The sequence below is a fragment of the Onychomys torridus genome, chromosome 4 (genome assembly GCF_903995425.1).
Source record: "Onychomys torridus chromosome 4, mOncTor1.1, whole genome shotgun sequence".
Classification (NCBI taxonomy): Eukaryota; Metazoa; Chordata; class Mammalia; order Rodentia; family Cricetidae; genus Onychomys; species Onychomys torridus.
In genome coordinates, this window is record NC_050446.1 from 43,075,197 (window position 1) to 43,098,820 (window position 23,624).

The 23,624-nt window shown below is 41.2% G+C and overlaps 1 protein-coding gene across 2 annotated transcripts in view; it reads right to left on the bottom strand.

Moving 5' to 3' along the window:
- The window catches only part of Ttc21b (tetratricopeptide repeat domain 21B), a 75,835-nt gene extending 59,255 nt beyond the window's left edge, over positions 1-16,580 (bottom strand). The window contains exons 1-5 of one of the 2 annotated variants that reach the window (XM_036183833.1): positions 16,322-16,580; positions 10,752-10,881; positions 10,548-10,658; positions 5,957-6,123; positions 4,032-4,154 (exon numbers count right to left, since the gene is read on the bottom strand). In XM_036183833.1, coding sequence (XP_036039726.1) covers positions 4,032-4,154; positions 5,957-6,123; positions 10,548-10,658; positions 10,752-10,881; positions 16,322-16,342 — 552 coding nt within the window. In that variant the 5' untranslated portion in view covers positions 16,343-16,580. The remainder of the gene's footprint in view (positions 1-4,031; positions 4,155-5,956; positions 6,124-10,547; positions 10,659-10,751; positions 10,882-16,321) is intronic. The other variant, XM_036183834.1, reaches the window with a different exon arrangement.
- Between the last annotated feature and the right edge of the window lie 7,044 nt (positions 16,581-23,624).

Here is a 23,624-nt window from a genome sequence, read left to right on the forward strand (position 1 = left end):
AGGAATTCTCTTGAGGAAGTACTGAAAGACAGCACAAAGGGCACACCCATGATGGTTACTGCCCAACTGCTGGTGTACAAGAGAAAAGAAAAAATTACTCACACTGTCCATGAATGAGTCATTAAATAAGAGGTCACTGACTTAACAGAAGTGTAGGGGGACACAGAAGAGCTGCAGAAGTGTGCAACTTCCGTTCACTGTCTCAAAGAACATGTCCTCTATGACAGCTGACTTAGTTTACCAGTAGTAGTTACTCTCTTACTCAAATGTCACTAAGCTGTCTGGAATCATTTTTATAGTGTCTGTGTATTAGACACATTGTTTCTCCCAGAGGAGAATAACCTGTAAGTGTAATTAGTGTTCTGGAAATTCATGGAGAGGCTGCAAGATGACTCATAGGGTGAGGCATCTGCCACCTCAGCTGATGACCACAGGGAGTTCAATGTCCAGAACCCACATGGTAGGAGAGGACTGACTCCTGCAAGTTGTTCTAGGCATGCACAAGCACAAACTCACACTAAATAAATAATGTACATTTATAAACCATATTTTTCCCTTTTAATTTTTTTCTTCTAGATTATCTTTAAGTTTTACCTCAGTATATCTCAATTAAAAATTAACATTTTTGTCTCAACATTTAATAGAAAAGTGCAATATGTATTTATATGTATATAATTCCATATAGTTATAGAAAAGTACAGTGACCCAGAAATCTATTATATCAAAATAAAATATTTAAATTTCCAAATAATTGACAATAATAGAAGTTTAGGATAAATTTTAGTATACGTTTTCTCTTGGACTGTACCTATATAGCTAACACTGAAAATAAGAAAGCCCTGTCACAAAGAGCAACAGTGTTGGAAGGTGGGTCCTTGACCAGAGGTCAGTCCATCATGAAAATGAACAAGGGGCAATGTGTCCACTCTTCTGGTCTTCTGCCATGTAGGAGACAACTTCTCCATTAGGAAAGACTGTCCAAAGGACCATCCTGTAGGATGCAGGGATCTTACCAGACACCACATGCTAGTGCCGTGATTTCAGACTTCTTGCATTAGAATTGTAGAGATGAATCTCTGTTCCTTCTAAAGCACCCAGTCTCAGACTTCTTTCTTTCAGTCCCCTTTCATTTTGAGGGGTTCTAAAACAGTTCTTCTCTGCAGCCTAGACTGATCTTGAACTCTGAGTTCAAGGACTGATGACAGTCCTCTGAGTTACAGATTTACAGACATGAGTCACTCTGCCCATTATGTTTCAGTTGTTTTTGTTGAAACAACACAAGACAGACCAGACCACGGTAATTCAGAGAAATCATTTAAACCAATCATGAGTATCACATCACAGTAAAAGGTAAACTCCTCTGAAGTCCATCATATTAACACCTCAACTAGCCTAACCATGGAACTCACTTTCCTTTAAAGAATAGAGAGCAGCAAGATCATTTAAAAAAAAAAACAAAAAAACCCCACAAAAACAAAAAAAAAAAACCCCAAACCAACCAACCAACCAAACAACTTTAAAAACTTGCAACCCAACTTCTGTAACAGCACAATGAGCTCCTGACTCTCATCACCCTGAATATTTGTTGTGTGAGTTGATTAAAATGTGAACAAACTCATCCACGGAAGCTGGCCAAGAGACCATGGGGATACTAGCAAGAAATAAACACTAGTCCTCACCTCTTTTTCTTCTTTATCATAAATAATAAAAACTTCTGAACATACATTATTTAGACAGTCTCATTACATAACCTATGCTGGTTTTGATCTTCCTGCCTCTGCTCTGCAATTGCTCAGATTATAAGAGTGTATCACTATGCCCAGTTTAAATGTATTTCCTTATTTATTCTCAACTAAAAAAACCTGAAAGACACTTAGGACTATATCGCAATGGCAGAACACTTGTTTAGCCCTGGGATTATAAAGGGCCCCCAGCACTGTCAAAATCATAGTATTTTTAAGATATACTTTTAACTGTATATGTGGATGTCTTTTTGTGAGTACATGAGCAGTACTGCCTCTAGAGGCCAGAAAAGTGCACTAGAGCCCTTGGAGTGGAAGTCTCATGGAGTCTCCTGACATGGGTGCTGGGAACAGAACTCAGAGCCTCTGCAAGAGGTCTTAAGCACTGAGCCATCTTTCCAGCCCCTAAAATGGCAATGAAAACAATTCATTTTATTTACTGTGGAGTTTGAGTGCAGGTACGCATGGACCACAGCACATGTATGGAAGTCAGAGGACCAATTTAAGAGTCAATTCTCTCCTTCTGTATGGTTAAGGCATGATCTCTCATATTGTCTCTCCCCACCCTTGTGGGGAGCTACCTATAAGCTTCTGAGTGATTCTCCTGGCTTCACCCCACTCTTCCATATCATGCCAGCGAGTGCTGGGATTGTAGATCTCAGTCACTGCTTCCAAACTTTTTTTGTGGTTTTAGGGGATCAACTTCACACCCTTACGTTTTCATGGAAAACATTTTGATCTACTATCTCACCAGTCCAAATAATTTATTTTAATTAATTTATCCTGTGTGTGGCTGCGGGTGTGTGCAAGGGCACACAGATGGAGAGCAGAGGACATTCAGGGTCTGCTGGATCCTCCCTTCCTACGTGTGGGTTTTGGAGATCACACTCAGGTTTTCCGACTTCGCAGCAAGTCGTTTTCCCTGAGCCATCTCACTGCAGCCCAGGGACAAGCTTTGAAAAGTGGAGGACAGAAGATACTAGTGGAGACAGATGAAAGGAAGTAACTTTAAAAAAAATCGTTCTTTTTTTTTTTTTTTGAAATGTTAAACATTATGTTTATTTTTTCTTTCTTTTTTTTATTATGTGTTTTAAATTTTATACATCAGCCATGGGTTCCCCTGTCCTCTCCCCTCCTGCCCCCACCCAAAAAAATCATTCTTATTTCATGTGAATTGGTGTTTTGCCTGCATATGTATCTGTGTGAGGGTGTGGGTGCTAGGAATTGAACCCGGGTCCTCTGGAAGAGCAGTATGTGCTCTTAACCACTGAGCCATCTCTCCAGCCCAAAAGGATGTAACTTAAATCGTCCAATCCAACAGTGATTTTTTTTTTTAAAGATTTCTCAACTGTTTATCCTCAAAATGCAAATCAAGGGCAAAACTGTTTAAGCTTTGCACTAGCTACTTCTCAAATACAAATACAAAGTGAGACCCATTAGGTCACCTCTCCTCATCACCCCTGACCTTGGGTCCATGACCCCTTTTTTCCTCTAGCCTTTAACTTCTCACTCATTCTCCTCTGACCACCTGGATTTCCCACTATGCCCTGATGTGCCTTAAGGTATCAGAATCTGTCATCTCTTATTTTTAATGTTTTCTGCACCATGCTATCAGGGCTGTAGGGCATTTGAATGAGGACTGTGAAAATCTTAAATATTATTGATTCAATGCATACACTGACAGTGCAACTATCTCAGATGATCATAGACATGCTTTAATTGGAATTTCCTTCAGTATCTTTCAGAGTAAAAGAAGAAACATTCAAGTGTTATGTAGCCCTTCCTGTCCATAAGTCTTTGTTCAAAAGTCAAATGTTCTGACTCCCTCATTTCCAACTGCCAATTTGTGCATCAGTGCCCATCTCCCATCCCTGCTTTATTTTTGACAACACTTTGTGCCTACTATCTAGTCATACCCTAGGTAATTAACTGACCCATTTTACTCACTGTTCATCTCTCTAGTAGAAGAGAAGCCCCACAACGTGAGGTGTTTACCTTTTCCATGTCACACTGCTTCTCCAGTTGATGCCTCACACATATTAGATGTAAGGAAACACTGTGCAGGAATGAATTAAAGAACCAACCACAACAGACAAACACTGATCCAGAAATCAGGCCCTTTGGTAGAGAAGTCATTCTCTACTGTGTCCTCCCCAGACAGATGCAAGTCCCTCGAACAGTTGAAGACAGAATCACAGGTATTATCTTTTGTGACCTACTTAGTTTGACTAGATTTCAAGTGTTCTAAATTTTAAAACATTTGATTAATTCACTTTGATTCCAACTCACCTTACCCAGCAGAGCAAAAATATCATTTCCATCTTGTAATCCTTCCTCAAAATACCTTAGCGCTTTTTTAGCATAAGGTTCTTTGCCTCTTGTAATATCAAGCCACGCTTTCAAAATTGGTCCCTGGAAAAGTAAGTTACTACTCAAGTCAATATGAATATCAAGGAGTTTTTCAGCAATTGTCTTACTGCTGAAACGAATATCCTTCTCTGAGCCTTTGATGGTAATGACCACCATGATAATAGCTGCCATGCGGCTCATTCTGTAAGAATGTGTTGTCTCTTTGCACACAACCCCAGTGAGCTAGGGTAAGGAATAGAGATGATACTTTACTTCACACATGATAAGGACTAAGATGCACAGCTACCTTCAAAAGCTCTGCAACAGTCTAGTTAATTAGAAAAGTCCTGGGAAATGAAGAACTGAAATCATGGATATTTCCATTGGATTGGAAGGTCTGTATGATTGCAAAGAAGATAATTTCTTTTTAAAAATCAATTAAGAAATAGGGTATGTTCTCCTTTCTGTGCTTTTTAGATTAACTTATAGGCATTTTAGAAAGGTTATAATTGCTTCCTGGAAATATGGGTGAGACTACCAACCAGTACCCTTTCAACTAAGAAGACACTTTACCATCTGAATGGGTTTCAAAGGCTATTTCTGTGGAGTAACTGACAACCTCCAGTTCTAGCCCTAAATCTTCAGCTTCCTTCCTTTGAAAGCTCATCTGCTATTCTGTTAGCCAGCACTTGAAACACAGCACGTGTGAAGAGAAACATATTACTGCCCTCTACTGTCAGTGACTTCACTCAACACTTTCTCCTCATGGAAACAGATCTCACTAGATTTGGGGACACTGAAGCACCCCTTGAGCTTATGCCTCCTTCTCTTTTTTCATTTTGTGTATCAGCTGACAAATCTTGGTGGGTCTTCAACATTGTTTATCTGTACTTCCTCTAGTCCCTCCAGAATATACTGTCTGCAAACTTTGGTTTCTGCCTAAATCAGTTCAGCCTATGAACTATTTTCTCGATCTGTACTGTAATAATGTAACTTCCATGATTCAAAGCCTTTAAGGATTTCTTAATGTCTATCAAATTATCTATAGATTCTCTTGTCTAGCAATCATGGTCCTTCCATCTCTATGGTTCTCTCTTACCATTTTCACTATGTACCCCATGGTCCATCAACTGTAAGGCTCTCAAGGTAAGCAGATATGATGTGACTTCATCTCTATCTAGTATTTCCTACCTGGGGTAACTACTCCCCCTTCCTAGGTTTACTGAAGAAATTGGTTGGGGGGACTTGGGGACTTGTTTTCTTGGTTTTAGCTGAAATGCTATTTCCTTTCAAAACATTTTCCCTCAATCACTTAACCTTACAGATGTTACGTGATTGAGGGAAAATGTTTATCAAAGTAATGGCTTGTACAAAATAGGCTGCTATCTTCCTGCGCACTTCAATCACAGCTCTTCTCATCGTTTCAAGGGCTTCTCAGGAGGTAGTCTAGGCAGGTGCTCTATGCTGATTTGCCCAAGAAAAGGAAGCCTGTACTCTATGCTTGGATTACTAATGGCACACATCCGGGTGTCTTATAGCAGACATGTTCAACAAGAGGGAAGGAAGCAGGATATAGATCTATTCCAAAGTGACTGGTACAGAAACAAGAAACCCCAGTCCAGCCATATTATTTATGAATATTTCATATACAGTAAGGATATTTGTAGGTTAAAGCTAGCAAATAAGCTCATGATACAAAGAATAAGCAACCTTTGAAAGGTCCTATTCTGCAATGAAGAATATTAAAAGAAAGTTGTTATTTATTGGGAACAGAGTGGTTATAATAAAGGAGTAAACAAAGGATGCTATTACATAATATCATAATCTTCCTTTGGTACTACTGTTTTAAAAAGAAAATTGGTCACCTCATTGCTATCATGTGGCATTTTTGACATTCTGTCAATATATTCTCTCGCCTTATCATGGCGACCAATGTGCCATAAAAACAGGCCTGCGTGGTACAAGGCTTTGCGTCCGGCTTCCTTACGTTGCTCCTTCATTTTGGTATCTAATTCCAGAATAGCTTCTCTATCTGTGAGGGGGAAATAACATGAAATCGAAATTAAATCCCAGATCGAGTGTTCATGATAGGTCAGATGACTAACCAGGTATAGCATTTAGTTATTCTTTCCAGGGCAGCATCATTAAAAATGAATATACACCATACATGCCATCAAATTACTGCTAGTATTGCTGCTTCATTGAAGAATGGGCAAGCTAAGGGGCGCAGCACCTGGGGGGCAGAGACAGGTGGATCTCTGAGAATTTGAGGCTAGTGTGGTCTACAAAGAGAATTCCAGGATTGCCAAGGCTACACACAGAGAAACCCTGTCTCAAAACAAAAAAACCAAAGACCCAAAAAGAATGAGCAAACTGAATCTTAATAATGCCTTATTTGACCCAATACATACAAATTAGAAATGCAAAATAGATATAAAGTTAGTGAGTTTGCTCAATTTTTTAAACTAAATCTTTGAAATGGCCTTATTTTATACTTACAGTACATTTAATTGAGGCTAAGTTTTCTTCAGAAAGAATGTGTACATGCCATTAAACTTAGAGTTGAAAAGCAGATCCATATACTCAATATGGGTCATTTTCTTGATTAATCATTCATACGAGAGGGCCAAGCTAACTGTGTCTGGTGCCAGTCCCAGATGCAGACAGAGCAAGCCATGAGGAGCAACCCCTCCCCACAACCCCAACACCCACACACTCCCAGCCACCATGGCCTCTGCATCCATAAATTTCCTAATAACTGGATCAGGCATCAGCTTAAAATTTTAAAAGTAAATTAAAATTTGAACTGGTAAGATGGCTTAGTGTGTCAAAGTGCTTACAGCATAAGCCTTGTATCACAAGTTTGATCCCCAGAACCCATGTAAAAAGCCTACATGTGATGGCATATGTTTAATCTCAGAACTCCTGCAGTGAGATGGGAGGCAGATTGTGGTGGTTAGTTTTATGTCAACTTGACACTAAGTAAAGTCATTTGGGAAGCTTACTGTATCTGGTGCCAACCCTGAGCTGGTGGTCCTGGATGCAGTGGCAGCAAGCCAGTAAGGGACACCCCTCCAACCATGGACTGCCAGCCACCAAGGCCTCTGCGTCTTTTCCTACTTCCAGGTACCTGCTGATTTCCCTAAATAATGGTCTACAAACTGTAAGATGAAATAAACTCTTTTCTCCCAAAGTTGCTTTTGAAAATGATGTTTTATCATAGCAACCAAAACCATAACTATAACAGAAATTGATACCAGGTCATGAGGTATTACTGTGACAGACCTGACCATGGTGTTTGGGGTAGTACTGTGTAAGGCCTTTGGAACTTTGAGCTGGAGAAGCCATTGAATGCTCAGCTCAGTGGGCTGTTCTGTGGGAACTTAGAAAATAATGCTGAGAACAGTGCAGCCTGGTTTGTGAAATTTCAGAGGGAAGTTAGAATCCTTCAAAGACTCTCTCATGGCAGTCTGATATTTTAAATTAAGAATCTGTGGTTCTGATAAACCTTTGCTTTGGGACAACTGATGCTGGTTTAGCTGGACCTGGGAAATTCGTGGTGATTAAGAAGAGACCAGCATCACTGAAGCAAGGTCTTCTGGGGAGTGTTTCCTTGGAGTCAGCACACAGAAAACTGTGGTCCAGAGGAGGCCACGGGTGTACCTTGTGCTGACAGCTGAACTTGGCATTATGTAACTGTCTCCCAGGTGGTAACAGTTTTGAAGGAATGAAGGGGTCATGGAGAGAAGCTGAGTCCCTGAAGAGAGCCCACGGAGGCTATTGGTGAAGGTGCAGCTTGGTTGTGAAGACCCCAGCACTTGGGAGATACCAGTGCCATGGGATGACCACCAAGGGCAGCAGCGGGAGTGAATGAAGCTGGGCTGGGCCGGTTAGACAGGTGTAAGTGTTATGAGTGGCGGAGCCAGAGAAGTACAATGTCCAAGCCCTTTGGGACCCAGAAGACCATGAATCTTGAGGGAATCCCAGACACTGGACACTCAATTATATACACTGCTGAAGTTTGGTTGTTCCCTCTTGAAGTAAGAAAGTAATTAACTTGTTTTTTTAAAGTTCACAGGAATGCACAATTATGAGACTTTGAAACGTATTTTAAAGTAACTTCAGAATTCTAGAGAGACACTGGAATTTAACAAAGACTTAGAAATTTTACAGACTTAACATTTAGACACAATGAATATTTTAAAGAGACCCAACTTTAAAGTGTTTAAATTTTAAAGACTGAGGAACCTTTGAAAGTTGGAATGTTTTTGCATTGTGATAATATTAACATGTCATCTTCTGGACAAATGGAAAAGGAAAGTTTCTAGATGAATAGTGATGCATTTGTGTGTCAGATTGACAAGAGGTCAATTGTGCTGGCTAGTTTTTATGTCAATTTGATTCTAGCTAAAGTCATTTAGGAAGGAAGAAACAACTGAGAAAATTCCCCCACCAGATTGCTCTGTGGGAAAGCCTGTGGGACATTTTCTTGATAAATGATTGATGTGGGAGGATCTAGACCACTGTGGGTGGTGGTACTCCAAGGCAGGTGCTCCTGGATGGTAAAAGAAAGCAGGCTGAATAATCCAGGAACAAGCCAATAAACAGTACCCCTTCATGACCTCTGCATCAATTTCTGTCTTGAGTTCGTGCCCTGATTTCCCTGGGTGATGAACTACAATCTGTAAGACGAAATAACCCTTTTCTCTCCAAGTTGGTTTTGGCCATGGTGTTTGGTCACAGCAATAGAAAACTAATCAAGACATGGACAGAGTTAAATCACTTGGAAGCTTGTGGGTCAGCTAACCTGGAGCTCCCAGGACCTGGGAATGTGGCAGAAACAGGAGAAACCCTGCCTTAAAAGGTGGAGGAGAGAAAAGTTGAACATGCCATGGTATGTGTAAGCTCCCAAACACATGCCCCTTGCCTCAAAAACAGACAGAGAGACACACATACAAGTAATAATATTTTTAATTTAAGTAAATAAAAATTAAACAAAAAATTCTGTTACATGTTGGGGGATATTTTATCATACTGTGAGCCCGAGTTTGCATCTGTGTTGATTAAATAAAATTAACCTTGGATCAGGAGGCTGAGTTAAGCAATTAGTTTACAGAAGGTAATCATGGAGCATCAGAGGGCAACAGAAGAGACAGATGAAGTAGCAGGGATGGATTTGGAGTGGTACAGATTTTTCTAGTTTGGCAAAGTGGAAGCATGGAGCTTTTGAAGATGCCAGCAAGGAGAGAAGGTTAGCTTTTTAGCCTCTCTGAGCTAGCAGGTTTTCACCCCAGCCTTGAATTTTTAAGTCTTATTTATAAATAGAACGACAGAGATTTAGTTAAAGCTACCTTTAGCAGCAGCGACAGAGCCAGTGCCCGAGGGAACAGAATTTCCTCCAGGCTGTGGCCTGAGTAGCTGGGCTATGACTAGAGAAGTAGGCAGGTAACTTTGGAGTCACAATTTCTAGCTGAAATAGCAGTAGGTCAAGGCAGAGCCACTGTGCCGAAGATAAACCAACAGCCACATAATTTTGTGTTCAAAAGCCACACTCAGTTATATAGTATAGCTGAGGAGTGTATGCCATTCCCAGGATAGACAACTATATTATAGTATTTTATTAATAAAAAAGTCATTCCAAATCACCGGGGTAGTGTCAGGACTAGTGCCCAAACTACTTGACTCTGAAGTCCAATCCTGAAGCACATATGTATTGATCACTCACTAGAACTCTTTCATATCTTTGAAACATCTAGCATGCTCCTAACAGAAAGCACCTAACTGTTTACTTGTCAAGCAATGTTTTATTTATTTTGGTTTTATAATCTGTACATGTGTGCTTAGCATGGGAGGTATGTGATAGGCTTCTTAAAATAAAAACAACGATTCTAATACTTAAAAACTCACTCTATGCAGTTTAATTATTTGAAATATTTACAGTGCTATTGTTCCTGGACATATACATATACACATACATGTTTAAGTTACCTATGGCTTGGATTTTCTTCTGTCTCAGTCATGGGTTACACTACTCACTGGCACAATGCAACCCAACTTTAAAGACCAGCTTACAAACAAACTTTCCTTCCATAATATATGTCCCAACCACTATGCAGAACAATGTTCCTTCCATAATATAACCAAATGTCCCAACTACTACCCAATGAAAATTACAATGTTACTTTCTTAATATAGCCATACATCCCAACTACTACCCAATGAAAATTACAATGTTACTTTCTTAATATAGCCATACATCCCAACTACTACCAAGAATAACATCCCTTCCATAATACAGCCGTAAATCCCAACGACTATGCATAACAAAGTTCCTCCTATAATATAGTCATATATCCCAACTATTACACAGAACAATGTTCCTTCCATAATATAGCCACAAGTCAAAATGAAGCAAATGTAGACAATTCATCCAAACACTGTACTTAAATACTATACCTGGATTGGGGCTCATTTTATGGACATACATTAGGGCAATCAGAGAACACAGTGACACATCTTGTTTATTTTTAATGGCCTCAAATTCCCGAAGGGCTTCTTGAGCTTTGCCTGGAAATCAAGATTAGGGTGTGGGGGGAAAAGTATTCTTAGTTCAAATCAAGGATTCAGAGAATTTGAAAACAGTTGATGACTAGTGTGTACCTTCCATCAGTGTGCCATAGGCATGATAAAACCTGAAGACCGGATCACTGCCATACTTCTTCATTCCTTCACTGGCCACAAGTAACACATGGTGATAATATCTCTCTTGACAATAGTAATTAATGAGTGTCTAGAAGAAAATAATGGCTAAAGGTTAACAGTCTGTTATTCTGAAAGACATTCAGAAGCAAATCTAAAATACTGGAAAATCCAGAACCTAATACATTTTCTTCTTTACTCTTTAGAATACTACTGAAAACTGACACATAATAATAAGGATGAGACAGAATGATCATGGAATTACTGACAGCTCAGTGTTTTTCTCTTCCAATGTGATTTCTTTTTTCCCCCCTTTAATTAATTTTGTCAAGAATACTGGAGCCAGACTACTTTTACATTTTCCTCCTTTGGCTATATTTTCTTAAGGGCTTTAGGAAAAAAAAAAAAAAAGAAAGAAAAAAGAAGGAAAAATGTAGACCAAAAAAATGAAGAGACTTGGGTTGGTTAGCTTTTCTTGGTGTTTTGCTGTTTTTTATTTGGTTTGGTTTTGTCAGCTTGACACAAAGGATGTCTCATTTGGGAAGACGGAACCTCAGCTGACAAAATGCATCCATCAGATTGCAGGCAAGTCTGTGGAGGCATTTTCTTGAATAATAACTGATGTAGGAGACCCAGTTCACTCTGGGCCTGCCACCCTTGGGCAGGTGGTGATGGACTATATATTATATATTTAAAGCTGAGTCAGCCATGAAAAGCAAACCAGTAGGCAGTGTTGCTCCACTTCGGTGGGTGAACGAGAATGGCCCCCATAGGCTCATATATTTGAATGGTTGGTGTCAGTGAAACTGTTTGGGAAGGATGAGAAGAGTTGGCCTTGTTGGAGGAGGTATGACCTGGATATGGTAATATTTTATTTATACTAAAATGTGATTTTTTTGTATGTTAATAAATAAAGTTGCCTGGGGGTCAGAGCTAATAGCAAGAGCCAGGTGGTGGTAGTGTATACCTTTAATCCCAATCACGTGACAGTCAGATCTCTGTGTGTTCAAGGATACAGCCAGCATGGAGACACATACCTTTAATCTCAATACCAATCATAGAGACCTAGAGGTCTGTATGGACAGGCAGTGACGAGGAGGTCATGTGGTTGGGTTTACAACCAATGAGAAGGCAGACCAGAAAGTCAATAAAAAGACAGACATACAGGAAGTAGGTCTCTTTCAGAGGGGAAGGACGGCAGCAGCAGCAGCAGTGAAGGGTAAGAAAGGGTTTTTAATATCAGCTCTTAGCTACTGCTCTGATCTCTTGGGCTTTTCACTCTGCACTTGGCTCTGTGTTTCTTATTTAATAATACTGTTACTTCTACACCTAGAGGCTTTGAGGTTTCAAAATCCCATGGTAGTCCGTGTCTGTCTTTGTTCCTGTCTCTCTGTCTCTTTCTCTTCTTGCTGCTTGTGAATCAGGACATAAGCTCTCAGCTACTCTCATGTTCTTGGCCATGATGGTCTTGGACTCTAACCCTCTGAATAGATAAGCAAGCCTCCAAAAAACTCTTCTCTAAGTCGCCTTGTCATGGTGTCTCTTCCCAGCAATAGAAAAGTAACTAAGACACCTGTCTTCATTAAGGTTCTATTGCTGGGAAGAGACACCATGACCACAGCAACTCTTATAAAGGAAAACATTTAATTGGGGTGGCTTACAGTTCAGAGGTTCAATCCATTATCATCATGGTGGGACACGGCAGCATACAGGCAGACATGATGCTGGAGAAGGAGCTGAGAGTTTTACATCTTGATAGGCAGGCAACAGGATGTGAACTGGGATACTGGGTGTGACTTGAGCATATTTGAGACCTCAAACCCTGCCCCCACACAGTGACACTTCCTCCAACAAGGCCACACCTACTCCAACAAAGCCACACCTTCCAGCAGTGCCATTCCCTAGGAGCTTTCAAGGGACAATTATGTTCAAACTACACCACCATAGTCTCTGCTTCAGTTTCTGTCTCCAGATGCTTCCTTGAGTTTCTGCCCTAATAAAACACAATGACCAAAAGCCACTTGAGAATTCATTTCACCTTAGAGTTTGCAGAGAAGTCAGAGGGCTGGAAGGAATGTGAATTACTGGCTCACTTAGCCTGCTTATATAGCCTTTCTTATAGCACAGAGAACCACCAGCCCAGGGCGGTACCACCCACAGAGACTAGAGAAGGGCCCTCCTCCAATAATCATCAATCAAGAAAATTCCTTGTAGACTTGACTACAGGCAATCTGATAGAGATATTTTCTCAATTGAGGTTTCTTATTCTCAGATGACCCTAGCTGTGTCAAGTTGTCATAGCCAGCACACAAGCTGTGACCAGCTGGAACTGGTCTAAGGTTTCTTGAAACCGAATCTAAGGTTTAACTGCTGACTTACTCAAAGAGGGAAGCCACACTCTCACCGTTACGGTGACTACCAGACTCCTTTACTCCATAAACAAAGGTGTGTGGGGAATCCTGTGCTACTGTCTGACTACAGTGGGGTCTAGCATTAGTAAGAAACAGAAGGGACGTAGTGTGTGCAGACAGCTCTTTCAGAGTCTGGACTCTGAGGGCTACATCCTTGCCTTTTCTAGATCCCAGTCACACAATATTCTCTAGAACTTCTGCTCTGCTCCCCTCCTGTGGTTACTGCCCACACCCCTTCTCCACCTTGTTTCTAGAGAGAATGACCCATAGTCCATCTCCTAGGCACCCACAACACACCTCAGCAGTGTTGTTTTCCCAAGTTTCTCAAGCCCTAGGGTCACAAATGCGCATTTTGGGGTCACAGAATTATTCTACTTGACTTCTATGCAGTGTTTAATTGCACTCACCAACTACAACTCTGAAAGGCAGTGCTGTGTGTCCCAGGAAGGACATGGATTTAACTGTATAAAGACATGGCCTCGAGTCTTTGTCAATGTTACACTTTTGCTCATTTACAAACTACAGTTAGTAAAGCAAATGTAGACATGGGGTGAGGAATACTTGAAGATGGTGTAAAAGTCCTAGTCTGAAAAAATAGAATGAGTTTCACCACACTCTGCTGTCTGGTCAACACCTCTGCCAACCTCCACGTTTATGCTCTGCCACCTGCTACCCAAATCGTCAAATGAACCATGACACCCCCCTCCCATTCATCCAGTGCTGCTTTAAGTCTTTAAAGCATTCTTTACATGCATCTGTTTCTCTGGCTTTCATATTACTCCCCAGACCTATTATGACTCTTGTGGTTCAAGTTAGACCATTTAGTCCAACAAACTTCATTTTGACTTTTGAGGCAGGCTCTCATTATGTAGCTCAGGCTGGCTCAGACTTGCTTTCTGCTTGCCTCTGTTTCCTGAGTGCTGAGACTAGTCACATACCCCATGATCAGCAGTCTAGCAAACATTTGCTGACTGTCTACTTTCTAGTACGGGGTACTATCTACTTTCTAGTACTACATACCAAGAAGAGAGTAATTATGCAGTACTGAGAAATGTTAGTAAGAGTGGTCACTGCCCTAAAAATATCTTGAACTTTCTGGTGAAATTGTAATCTGAACACCAGCTGAGATACAATGCAGCAATTAATGTAGGAAAGTGGCCAGTACATTGCAATTGAGAATACAGAATACTGTACACAGCTTGAGTGGGTGACCAGAGAATCCACTTCTACAGACCATTTAGAACTGATTCTCCAATTATAAGCCCATTTTACTCCTCCTCCTCCCACATTTAACACCATGATTTGCCTTGATGATTCTTGACAAGGCAGAGGAACAGCAACAAGCAGGTAAGAGTATAGTACCTGGGATGAGTGTGGTGATGGGCAGGGCTAAAAGCCAGTCCTTAATCTACAACAGTGGGCTAAGATATGTTTGGCTTACCATTTGGTTTCGTATGGCCCATGAGCTAAAAATGGCTGGAGAAACATTTCATAGACAAATTATAAAGATTTATTGGTATATGGGGATGTTCAGTCATTTAAGTACATCCACAGCTGATTGCCAACTACAGTGTAGATGGACAGAGATCCTAAAATACCCCATCTGGCATTCTGTAGAGGATGTTTACCACTCCGTGTTCAAGAACCTGTTCTAGATAGAATATTGGACAGACGGATCAAGGGAAAAGGGGGGCTGGGCCAATGGTCTCATTTTGTTTGTTTGTTTGTTTGTTTCGAGACAGGGTTTCTCTGTGTAGCTTTGCACCTTTCCTGGAACTCACTCTGATAGCCCAGGCTGGCCTCGAACTCACAGAGATCCGCCTGGCTCTGCCTCCTGAGTGCTGGGATTACAGGCATGCGCGACCACCACCCGGCGATGGTCTCATTTTTAAGGATATGACTTGCTCCTGTGGTGAACGATGAAAAATTGAATAATGGTTTTTATCATTTAAGTGATTTTACTGCTCAACTCATTTGGGCAACCTGAAGGATAGATTGGAGGTGATGAAAAATGTAAAAGCTGGAGGAACTTGAATGGTAATGCAGAAATTTATTAAAAATAAAAAAGCCAGCCCCGGAATGGTGGCAAACACCTTTAATCCCAGCACTTGGGGAAACAGAGGCAGGTGGATCTCTGTGAGTTCGAGTCCAGCCTAGGCTACAGAGTGAGTTCCAGGACAAGCTCCAAAGCTACAGAGAAACCCCGTCTCGAAAAACCAAAATAATCGAATAAACAAACAAACAAACAAACAAACAAGTAAATAAATAAAATAGCCAAACATTTCAGTCTTCTCTAATCTTCATAGCTCAGATTTTCCTCTGTGACTATCAGGAGCTAACATGGCATTCACGCTTTTATCAGCTCTCGGGTTCAGCCCTCATAAATCAAGTGTAAGTTGCAAGACCTGGTATGTGTACTGCAGTATCTTAAGTACTTAGAAAATAGTGCAAGACACACAGAAGGTGGTCAACCAATGCTTGCTTATTAAAGGCACTTGGGACTGTTCCAGCATTAGATTGCAAATGGGTCAATTTAATGTCCTGGGGTCTGTTCTGCTAGCTCCAACGTCCCGGAGACATCCAGGAAGAAGCGCTCCACAAATACTAAACAAGTCCAAGAGTGAACAGAGAAACACCATCATCTAAAAAGGAAAGTTCTTGCATTTCCAACCCGTCTTTGTTTCACCATTTCTGAACTATCTGCTGAATGCATCAATCAGAAGAACACTTCTGCAAGTTAAATACTCCTTCCTCTCCTTTTCAAGTCTGTTTTTAACTGCTTGCAAATCTCGTCCTATTCCTTAACACGCGAATGCAGAGTAGGACGCTAGGATGGCTGTTAAGTCCCTCAAAATCACACCTGGAGACGGAGCAAGCTTCCCCAGTAGAAGTCCAGTGCCAACACAAGCAACAGGCTGGGGGCTGGCCGTTAACGGCAAGGCAGCGGCTGTGCCCGGGCTTCGGGATCATCCTCAGGGGGCGGGAGTTGGGGGGGGGGGTGCAGCATCTTGGCCAAGGCCGCAGGCCCTCACCGCCAGCGGCCGCTGCCCATGACACCCGGGCCAGGTACCAATCACCTCGCAGTGTCCACTCGCCCAGCCCACGCCCTGCACCGCTCACCTTCAGCCCCTGGGAGTCCATGGCCGCCAGCTGCCCGGAGCGTGCCCGCCACTGCCAGCTGCAGGTTCAGGGGCTCAGACCCTCTGCCCGGGCCCTCAAACCTTAAGGGACGCGGTGGGCGGTGCGAAGGGCGTGGCCGTGTCTCCATTGGCTGCCGGCGTTAGGGGGCGGGGCCTGAGCGCTGGACTGCGAGGGAGGGGCCCCGGAGCAGGCTCGGAGGGGACCCAGAGGGAGGACCGCGAAGGCGACTGAGGTTGGACTGCGCTGGGCACTGAGTGCGGCTGAGTGATGGAGCCTCCGAAGGGAAGGCCAGCCTGGAACGGGCTCGAGGAGGAGGAGGGGTGGGTGGAGCTAGAGGTGTGAGATTAAAGAATAAAGATGATGAAGCAGGAAATAGGAAGAAGCGCAATGCTGCTTTCCATGCCTGCAAACAAAGGCAGACTCCATTTTCTCAGCTTTTTTTTTTTTTTTTTTTTTTTTTTTTTTTTTTGTGGAAGCGGATTTGCGCAATGCGGATTAGCGGCGTGCTTGACCAGGGAAAATGATTTACCTGCCACTTGTAGTAATAGTGACGGGGCCACAAGGTGGCGCAGAAAAATCACAATTTGGCAAAAGAAGAAAAAAAAAAAAAGTGAAGCCTGGCTTGGGCCTGTTTTAAATCTTTGCAAGCACGGCTGTAATTTTGTTATCTGAGTGCTTATTAAATTGGTCCACCAGATTTCCACCGTAAAGTCTTATTTGATATGTGTAATTACCTCTTTCAGATTTTTATTTCTTAAGGGCTTGCTATAATTTGGATATAAACTGTCCCTCCAAGACAGGTGTGCTGAAATGCTTAATTCCCCAGTCTGTGGTGCTGCTGGAAGTGGTGGAACCTTTGGTGGGAGGCCTAGTGAACGGATTTTAGATGATTCTGGAGTGCCCTTGAATTGGATATTGAGACCCTGGGCCTCTCCACCTTTCAGTCTGCTTCCAGGCAGTCCCAAAGTGACTGGGCTCCTCCACCAGGAGCTCCCACCATGGTGTTCTCTGCCATCCCCGGCCTGAAAGGAGGCTAACTCACCACGGTCCCCCACCCTCCTGGGCCTGTGAGAGCTTCTCTTCTCTAGAAGATGTTCACCAATGTATCAATTATGAGAGCCAACAAGCTGACTAACATTGTCTACAGACATGAACTTCTTTCTGCTTGCAGGCTATGTAAGACCATTCTTCAGAGATGGGGTAACTCCAACTCCCAGATTTAAAATGAAGCAAGGTTTTCCACAGGCTTTTCTTTCAAGTACATCATTACACCCAATAAGGCACATCTTGTCATCGTGGAATTGTTTCTAAAATTCATAGTCTAGGTAATTGCTGTGGCAATGAGCAGTTGGTTGGTAATAGCTACTGATTTGGTTTCCAAAGCATGCGGCACAGAAAATCTCGGGCTAAGAAAACCTTGGGGCTCTATAACGTGTGTCGTCTTGAGACTGCACACTTGAATCCAAGAGGGAAAGTCTATCTGAGGATCACAGTTATGGGAATAGATGAACAGCCTGAAATGTTTAAACCACAAATGACCCAAGACCAGTGGAAAGCTATACATGCAAGCATAGTGACTTAGCCCCTTGTCAAGTTTCTAATGGTAAATTATTTAGCACCAAACATTAGTTACTTGTGAAGACTTTATGGTCCTCGATAAGCTCTTGTGCAGAGAATTCCTTTATAAATCTGTCTTTCTTGAAACACTGGTATGTCCTCTAACACAAATATTACTACTGTTTCTCTACTGTTAGCTACAAATGTCAGAGCATGGAAGCTAAGACTACTCCATGTCTTGCCCGACTGTATCCCCAACTTCCCCCTCAGAAAGTCTTTACTCCGTGTAGAAGGGAGGATTCCTTTTTTTGTAGAATGTGTTTTTCTCCTATGCCCAAAGCTATTTTTTCCACCTACCAAAATCTACACTCTCTTTAGAGAGAGCTCTAATCCATTCTCTGTGCAACCTGTGAAGATCACCGTAAGTGGATGGGTTTGAGAAAGAATATGGGGGGCGAGAGGGATCTGGTCTCTAGGCCAGAGATGGAGCTGATTTATGCTACTTGGCTCCCGCAACGTGCAAAGTGATTTTTTTTTGGGGGGGGGGAAGTGGTATTAGGTTTATGGTAAGCATGTTGATCTCCTAAGCATTTAGTGCATGTGATAGGATCAGCATGTCCATTCAGTCATGTCTGTTTTCTCTATGTCACTGAGCATCGGATTAAAGGAAAACATGAAGGAAATCTGCTGAAGACAGAACTGAAAGGGTCACACAAGAGAACTGCAACTATGCGAGGAGGATAAAGGGAAATGACCTTATTTTAGGAAACCTGTTTGTACACAATCCTCTTCGCTATTGCTTCCGTTGGAAAAGTATGCATTTTCTTCCCAGTTTACATTGGAAAGGAATATCTTCCCTTTTTCTAGAAGAAGAGGAAAAATCAGATACCAGATAAAATTAGAGAAAGAAATCAGCTGTTCTGATATCTTTAGCTCAGAATTATGCTTGTGCCTGGTGGCGCGCTGTGGAGTGGCACTCCCTGCTGCCCTTGCTGTCTTCTTGTAGCTTGCTGTTATAACTTCCTGTCTCATAGCTTGCTGTTATAACTTGCTTGCTCTCAACACTTATTGTTTCACAAGTCTGAATGCTCTGCTTAGTAACATTTGAGTCAGGGGCTCCTCAAAGTCTCCTCTTACCCCGATGCATGCGCTGTTCTCTAGTGTGTCCCTCAGATTCCCTCAGGATGAAAACCTCTCCATCCCTGGAAGGCCAGGTCCATGTCCTTCAAGAGCTGGTGCTCTCTCTCCTCTTCCATAAATGTGCACGCGTTCTCCCTTCGCACTTAACTCCCAGCTCCTGGTGTACAAAGCCCCCTTTATCAGCCTGCCCACTGTCTAAGTGGCTGAGTGAAAGCAGCCAAACATCCTGTTCATGAGTCCATTTGCAACTGACTTTTAATTTGTAACAGTAGGGTTTTACCACCACCCCTCAAATGTTTGTCTCCAGGACTTTTAATCACGTGGAAAATGAATACTCCTCTATTTATCATTAGAGAACATTTTAAAATGATGTTTTGTATTCTTCTGAATAGTCCCCATTTTCATTGTCTCAAGTACACAATAAGACTAGGTGTATGTTTCTTCTGGTTGCTTTGTTTAATTTCAGTGGAGACTTAAGCTATAAACCAGGATGCATGGAGCTTGCTATGTGGTCCAGACTGACTCTGAACTCTAAAACGGTCCTCTTTCTCCCAAGTGATCAGCTTAGACAATTAGTATTTTTGTAGCAAGGCAGAAGCAAAAGCTTCTAGAATGGTGTTGCATAATAATGTAGCCATGTGAAGGAGCATGAGGAATTTAATTAAGAACAAAAAAAATTCTTGTGTGTACATTACATTTAAGACAGAGGGTTCATGCCCATTTAGAAACATAGTGAATGATGTCTATTGATTTGTACATCATTTAAAATACTTAAAATAGTGTTCATGTTTTCTGCCACTGGAGGACATTGTTGTCCCATGGGTAAGACAATAATGGGTATGAACAATGACAGTCAAGCTTGGGCTCAGATACTTAGCTAGCAATCACTTGATATGCTAAGGGTGGGGAGGGGCTTGGTGAGACACTGTTTGGAGTCTGAGGTAGTGGGTATAATCAGGTAGGCAAAACATGTGTTTATAACACATTTCTAAGAATTGCTGATGTTTTCTGTCTGAGGGTCATACCTTAAAAAACAGCATTTTTTGAAGTGTAGTATTAGCCCCATATACGACCAACATTTCTCCATCATAAGATTATTTTGCTGGGCACACATACCAATGTAGTTGCCCATTGTCTTTCATGAAAAGGTGGTGTGTATGTAGAGATTTTTGTATGTCAATAGTAAGAGAATATATAATAAAGTCACAATTTCTATACTGTTGAAGAGAATATGTATATGGATGAGGTACAGCAACATTATTTTATGTGTGTGTGCACATGTTCCAGAGTGCACATGAGGAGATCAGAGGACAACTATGTAGAATGTATTTCAACCTTCTATCTTTGTGTGAATAACAGGGACCACCTGCAGGTCATTGCTTGCCTGGGAAGTTCCTTGCCCACAGAACCATCTTACTGGCCACCAGAAAATATAATGACTTCTAAAACTGAATTAACTTCAGTTCACAGCCAGATCCCCAGAATATGGGTACCAGAAACATTTTAAAGATTTGTCCCTGAATATGGAAGATGCTATAGTATAAATCATTCATTTCCAAATATAAATTTAGACAATATTAAGTCTGTGCTTGCCAGTGGGAATCCAGAGTTTGATTCAATTTGAGGAATGAATTGGACACTGAGATATGAATGTTCGGGTAACACATAACCTCCCAGATATGTGTCCACCCCCAAAAGTCATTTTCTATCAATTTCCAAAACCTAGATGATTATTTGTAAATATATGTTTGTTTGTTTTTTCCTGATGGTTGTGCAAAGACCAACATGCATGAAACAGTTACTTTTACCCCTCAGGAGAAACTTTCATTTCCTTCTTTCCTTCATCCTTCCCTCCCTCCCTCCTTCCTTCCTTACCTCTCTCCCTCCCTCCCTTTCTCTTTCTTTGGGTGCGTGTTGTATATGTTTCTACATATGAGTGCATATGTGTGAGTGTATACATAGCAGCCAGGCATGAATATTAGGTGTCTTCCTTTGTCAGTCTCCACATTATGTTGGAGATAGGATCTCTCACTGAATTTGGGATTACTGATTTGGCCAGGCTAGCTTGGTAGCAAGCTCCAGGGATATCTACCTCATCCTCAGCACTGGGGGTTCAGATGTATACCATTGCACCTGGCTTTTTACCTGGCTTCTGGGGATTTGAATTCAGGTCCTCATGCTGGACAGCAAACACTTTACCAACTGAGCTGTTGCCTGACCTGTGTGTATTTTCTTCAAAAAAATTTTAATTTTTAAATTAAAAAATAATGTGTTTGTGAGTGAGTGAGTGAGTGTGTGTGTGTGTGTGTGTGTGTGTGTGTGTGTGTGTGTGAATGAGTGTGTGTGGGTCTGAGGAAGATATTGGTGTCCCACTCTGTCACTCTCCACCTTATTTAACTTTTAAACTAGTACAATGCAGGGCACATTCTGTACTGTGAAGCTAGATGTGCCTTCACAGATGCTGTGCTTGCAGAATTATTTGCCCTAGAAGAGATATTTGGCACCAAAAAATTGGAATGATGGTCTTGCTTCCAGAACTGCTCACATCTAAAATAAGAAGGGAAAATAATATTTTATAATCTAGCAAATCAAATTTTGTGAGTTTACCCAACAAAAATGTCCACAGATGTGTAAAAAACAGGAATAAAATATTTGTTGCACCCTTACTAACTATAAAGAAAAACAGAAAAAAAACCTACCCTCAATGTCCATCAATAAGTGATTGTTAAATCTATATAATATAATATTTTTCATCACTTAAGAATGAATCTGAAATATATTTCACATGGGAAAAATATCCAAGATATAGTCATTGAAATGTTGATGCAGCAGAGCATAAAAATGTTATTGTGTTTATATTAAAAGCCTTGCATATATATGCACATAAGATGTCTTGCCTTGATAATTACTCAAGAATAGAATCATTGTATTTTGTGTTTGCACTGTTTTGGGGGTGATTTCTTTTTTCCCCATAAATAATTTACATGCATTGTTTTTTGCAGCTTAATCAGGAAAATACTATAAAATTTTAATAAAGTTTACAGACTTGGCACAATGGCCTATGAATGCTGCCCCATTTCCAAAAAATTGGCGTTTAGTTTTTGTGTTTATCATGGGATAATTTTCTGTAAAAAAACAAATAGACTCTGTGTCCTTCAAATATCTTAGCAGTGATTTTCTGGGGTGGTGACCTTTCCTGCTCTCTCTTTGGTACTGGGAGTTTTTTCTTAAGTTTCCCATTCTCTCAGAACAGTCCAAATGTCCTGCATTTGTCCCCAATGTGGAGCCCTTTGTCCTTGTGCTTAGCCAGTTCTCTCAGAGCAAAACAGACATATTTTCCCAAAGCCCTGTAAGAGTTCATGATGTTCTGCTGTTACAGAATGGTTCCTTTTTGTAAAGTCAAGTTGTACTTACTGAGAAGAAGCAATGTAGTGTTTCCTCTGATCTTTGTGGGAAGTCTGAGAGCATGTATCATTCCGTACTGAGTTAGTGTGTGGTCTAGAAGCGCTGCTCAGTGGTGCTAGCACCTTCTGTGTGTTGTGTTGACTACGTACTACAGTCAGCTATGATGAGTTCCTGAAGGCTTTGACACTTATGGGTTTAAATACCCCAAAGCCAGAGTTTTTCTGACTTGTCTGATGATAGACTCTGAAGAGAGCTTGCTATTTAATGTTCTTCTACCTCATTGTAACTGATAGCAAGGCTCAGTGCAATGCATGAGCAACACATATGCATATCCTTTTCTTGGGGATTCTGATTTGAGATGAGATTTGGGACTTTATTTTAAATTAATTCCCTGGTATATTTTTTATTAAAAGAAGAGCTAAAGATACTGAAAGTTGACAGATGCTATACAAGTGAGCCTGGAGACTTGGTACCGACCATGCTTGGTTCTTCTGATGCTGATGTGTTTATTTAAGGTATGGTCCAAGGATAAGGCCAAGGAAATATACATTCTGGTGTGGAGAAAGGGGAATGGTAGAGTGTTGTAAGGCACACTGCCTACATTTATACTAAATTCTATTCAGTTAATGTCCAGTGAGTTATTTGTTACATATCATAGCATGTGATGTATGAAACAGGCTCTGCAGTATATAAGTTAATGATGCTATGCACGTTCTTCTCTTTGGTGAAATCCTTATTTCTGAGTACTTGAACTATTCACCCCAAGTCCTGCTATCCATTCCTTGTATATTTACCTCCACTACCTTATCCTTAACACATTGTGTTCTAGCACTAATCCTGTTTTAGGTTACCAGTGTGTTGCAGTAGCTGCTTTCCCTAAGGAAGAGTAACTGGATACAGTTACAACAAAGAATAATCAAAGGCACAGTTTATTTGCATTTAGAATTTTTCCTATGACTGCAAGGAATACTGCTGAATAAGGTATTGCTACACCATCCCTCATGAGAGATGAGCATTAATAATGCAGATTAGAAAGAGGCTAAGTTGTATTGAAGGGAAAACAGACCCAGTACCTTTCATAAGAATAAATTTAATGTGGCCAACTTAATAGTTCCAAAATAACAAAGAATGGGGGTATTATAGAATTCTTAAGTTCAAAAGAATTAAAAAAAATCACTTT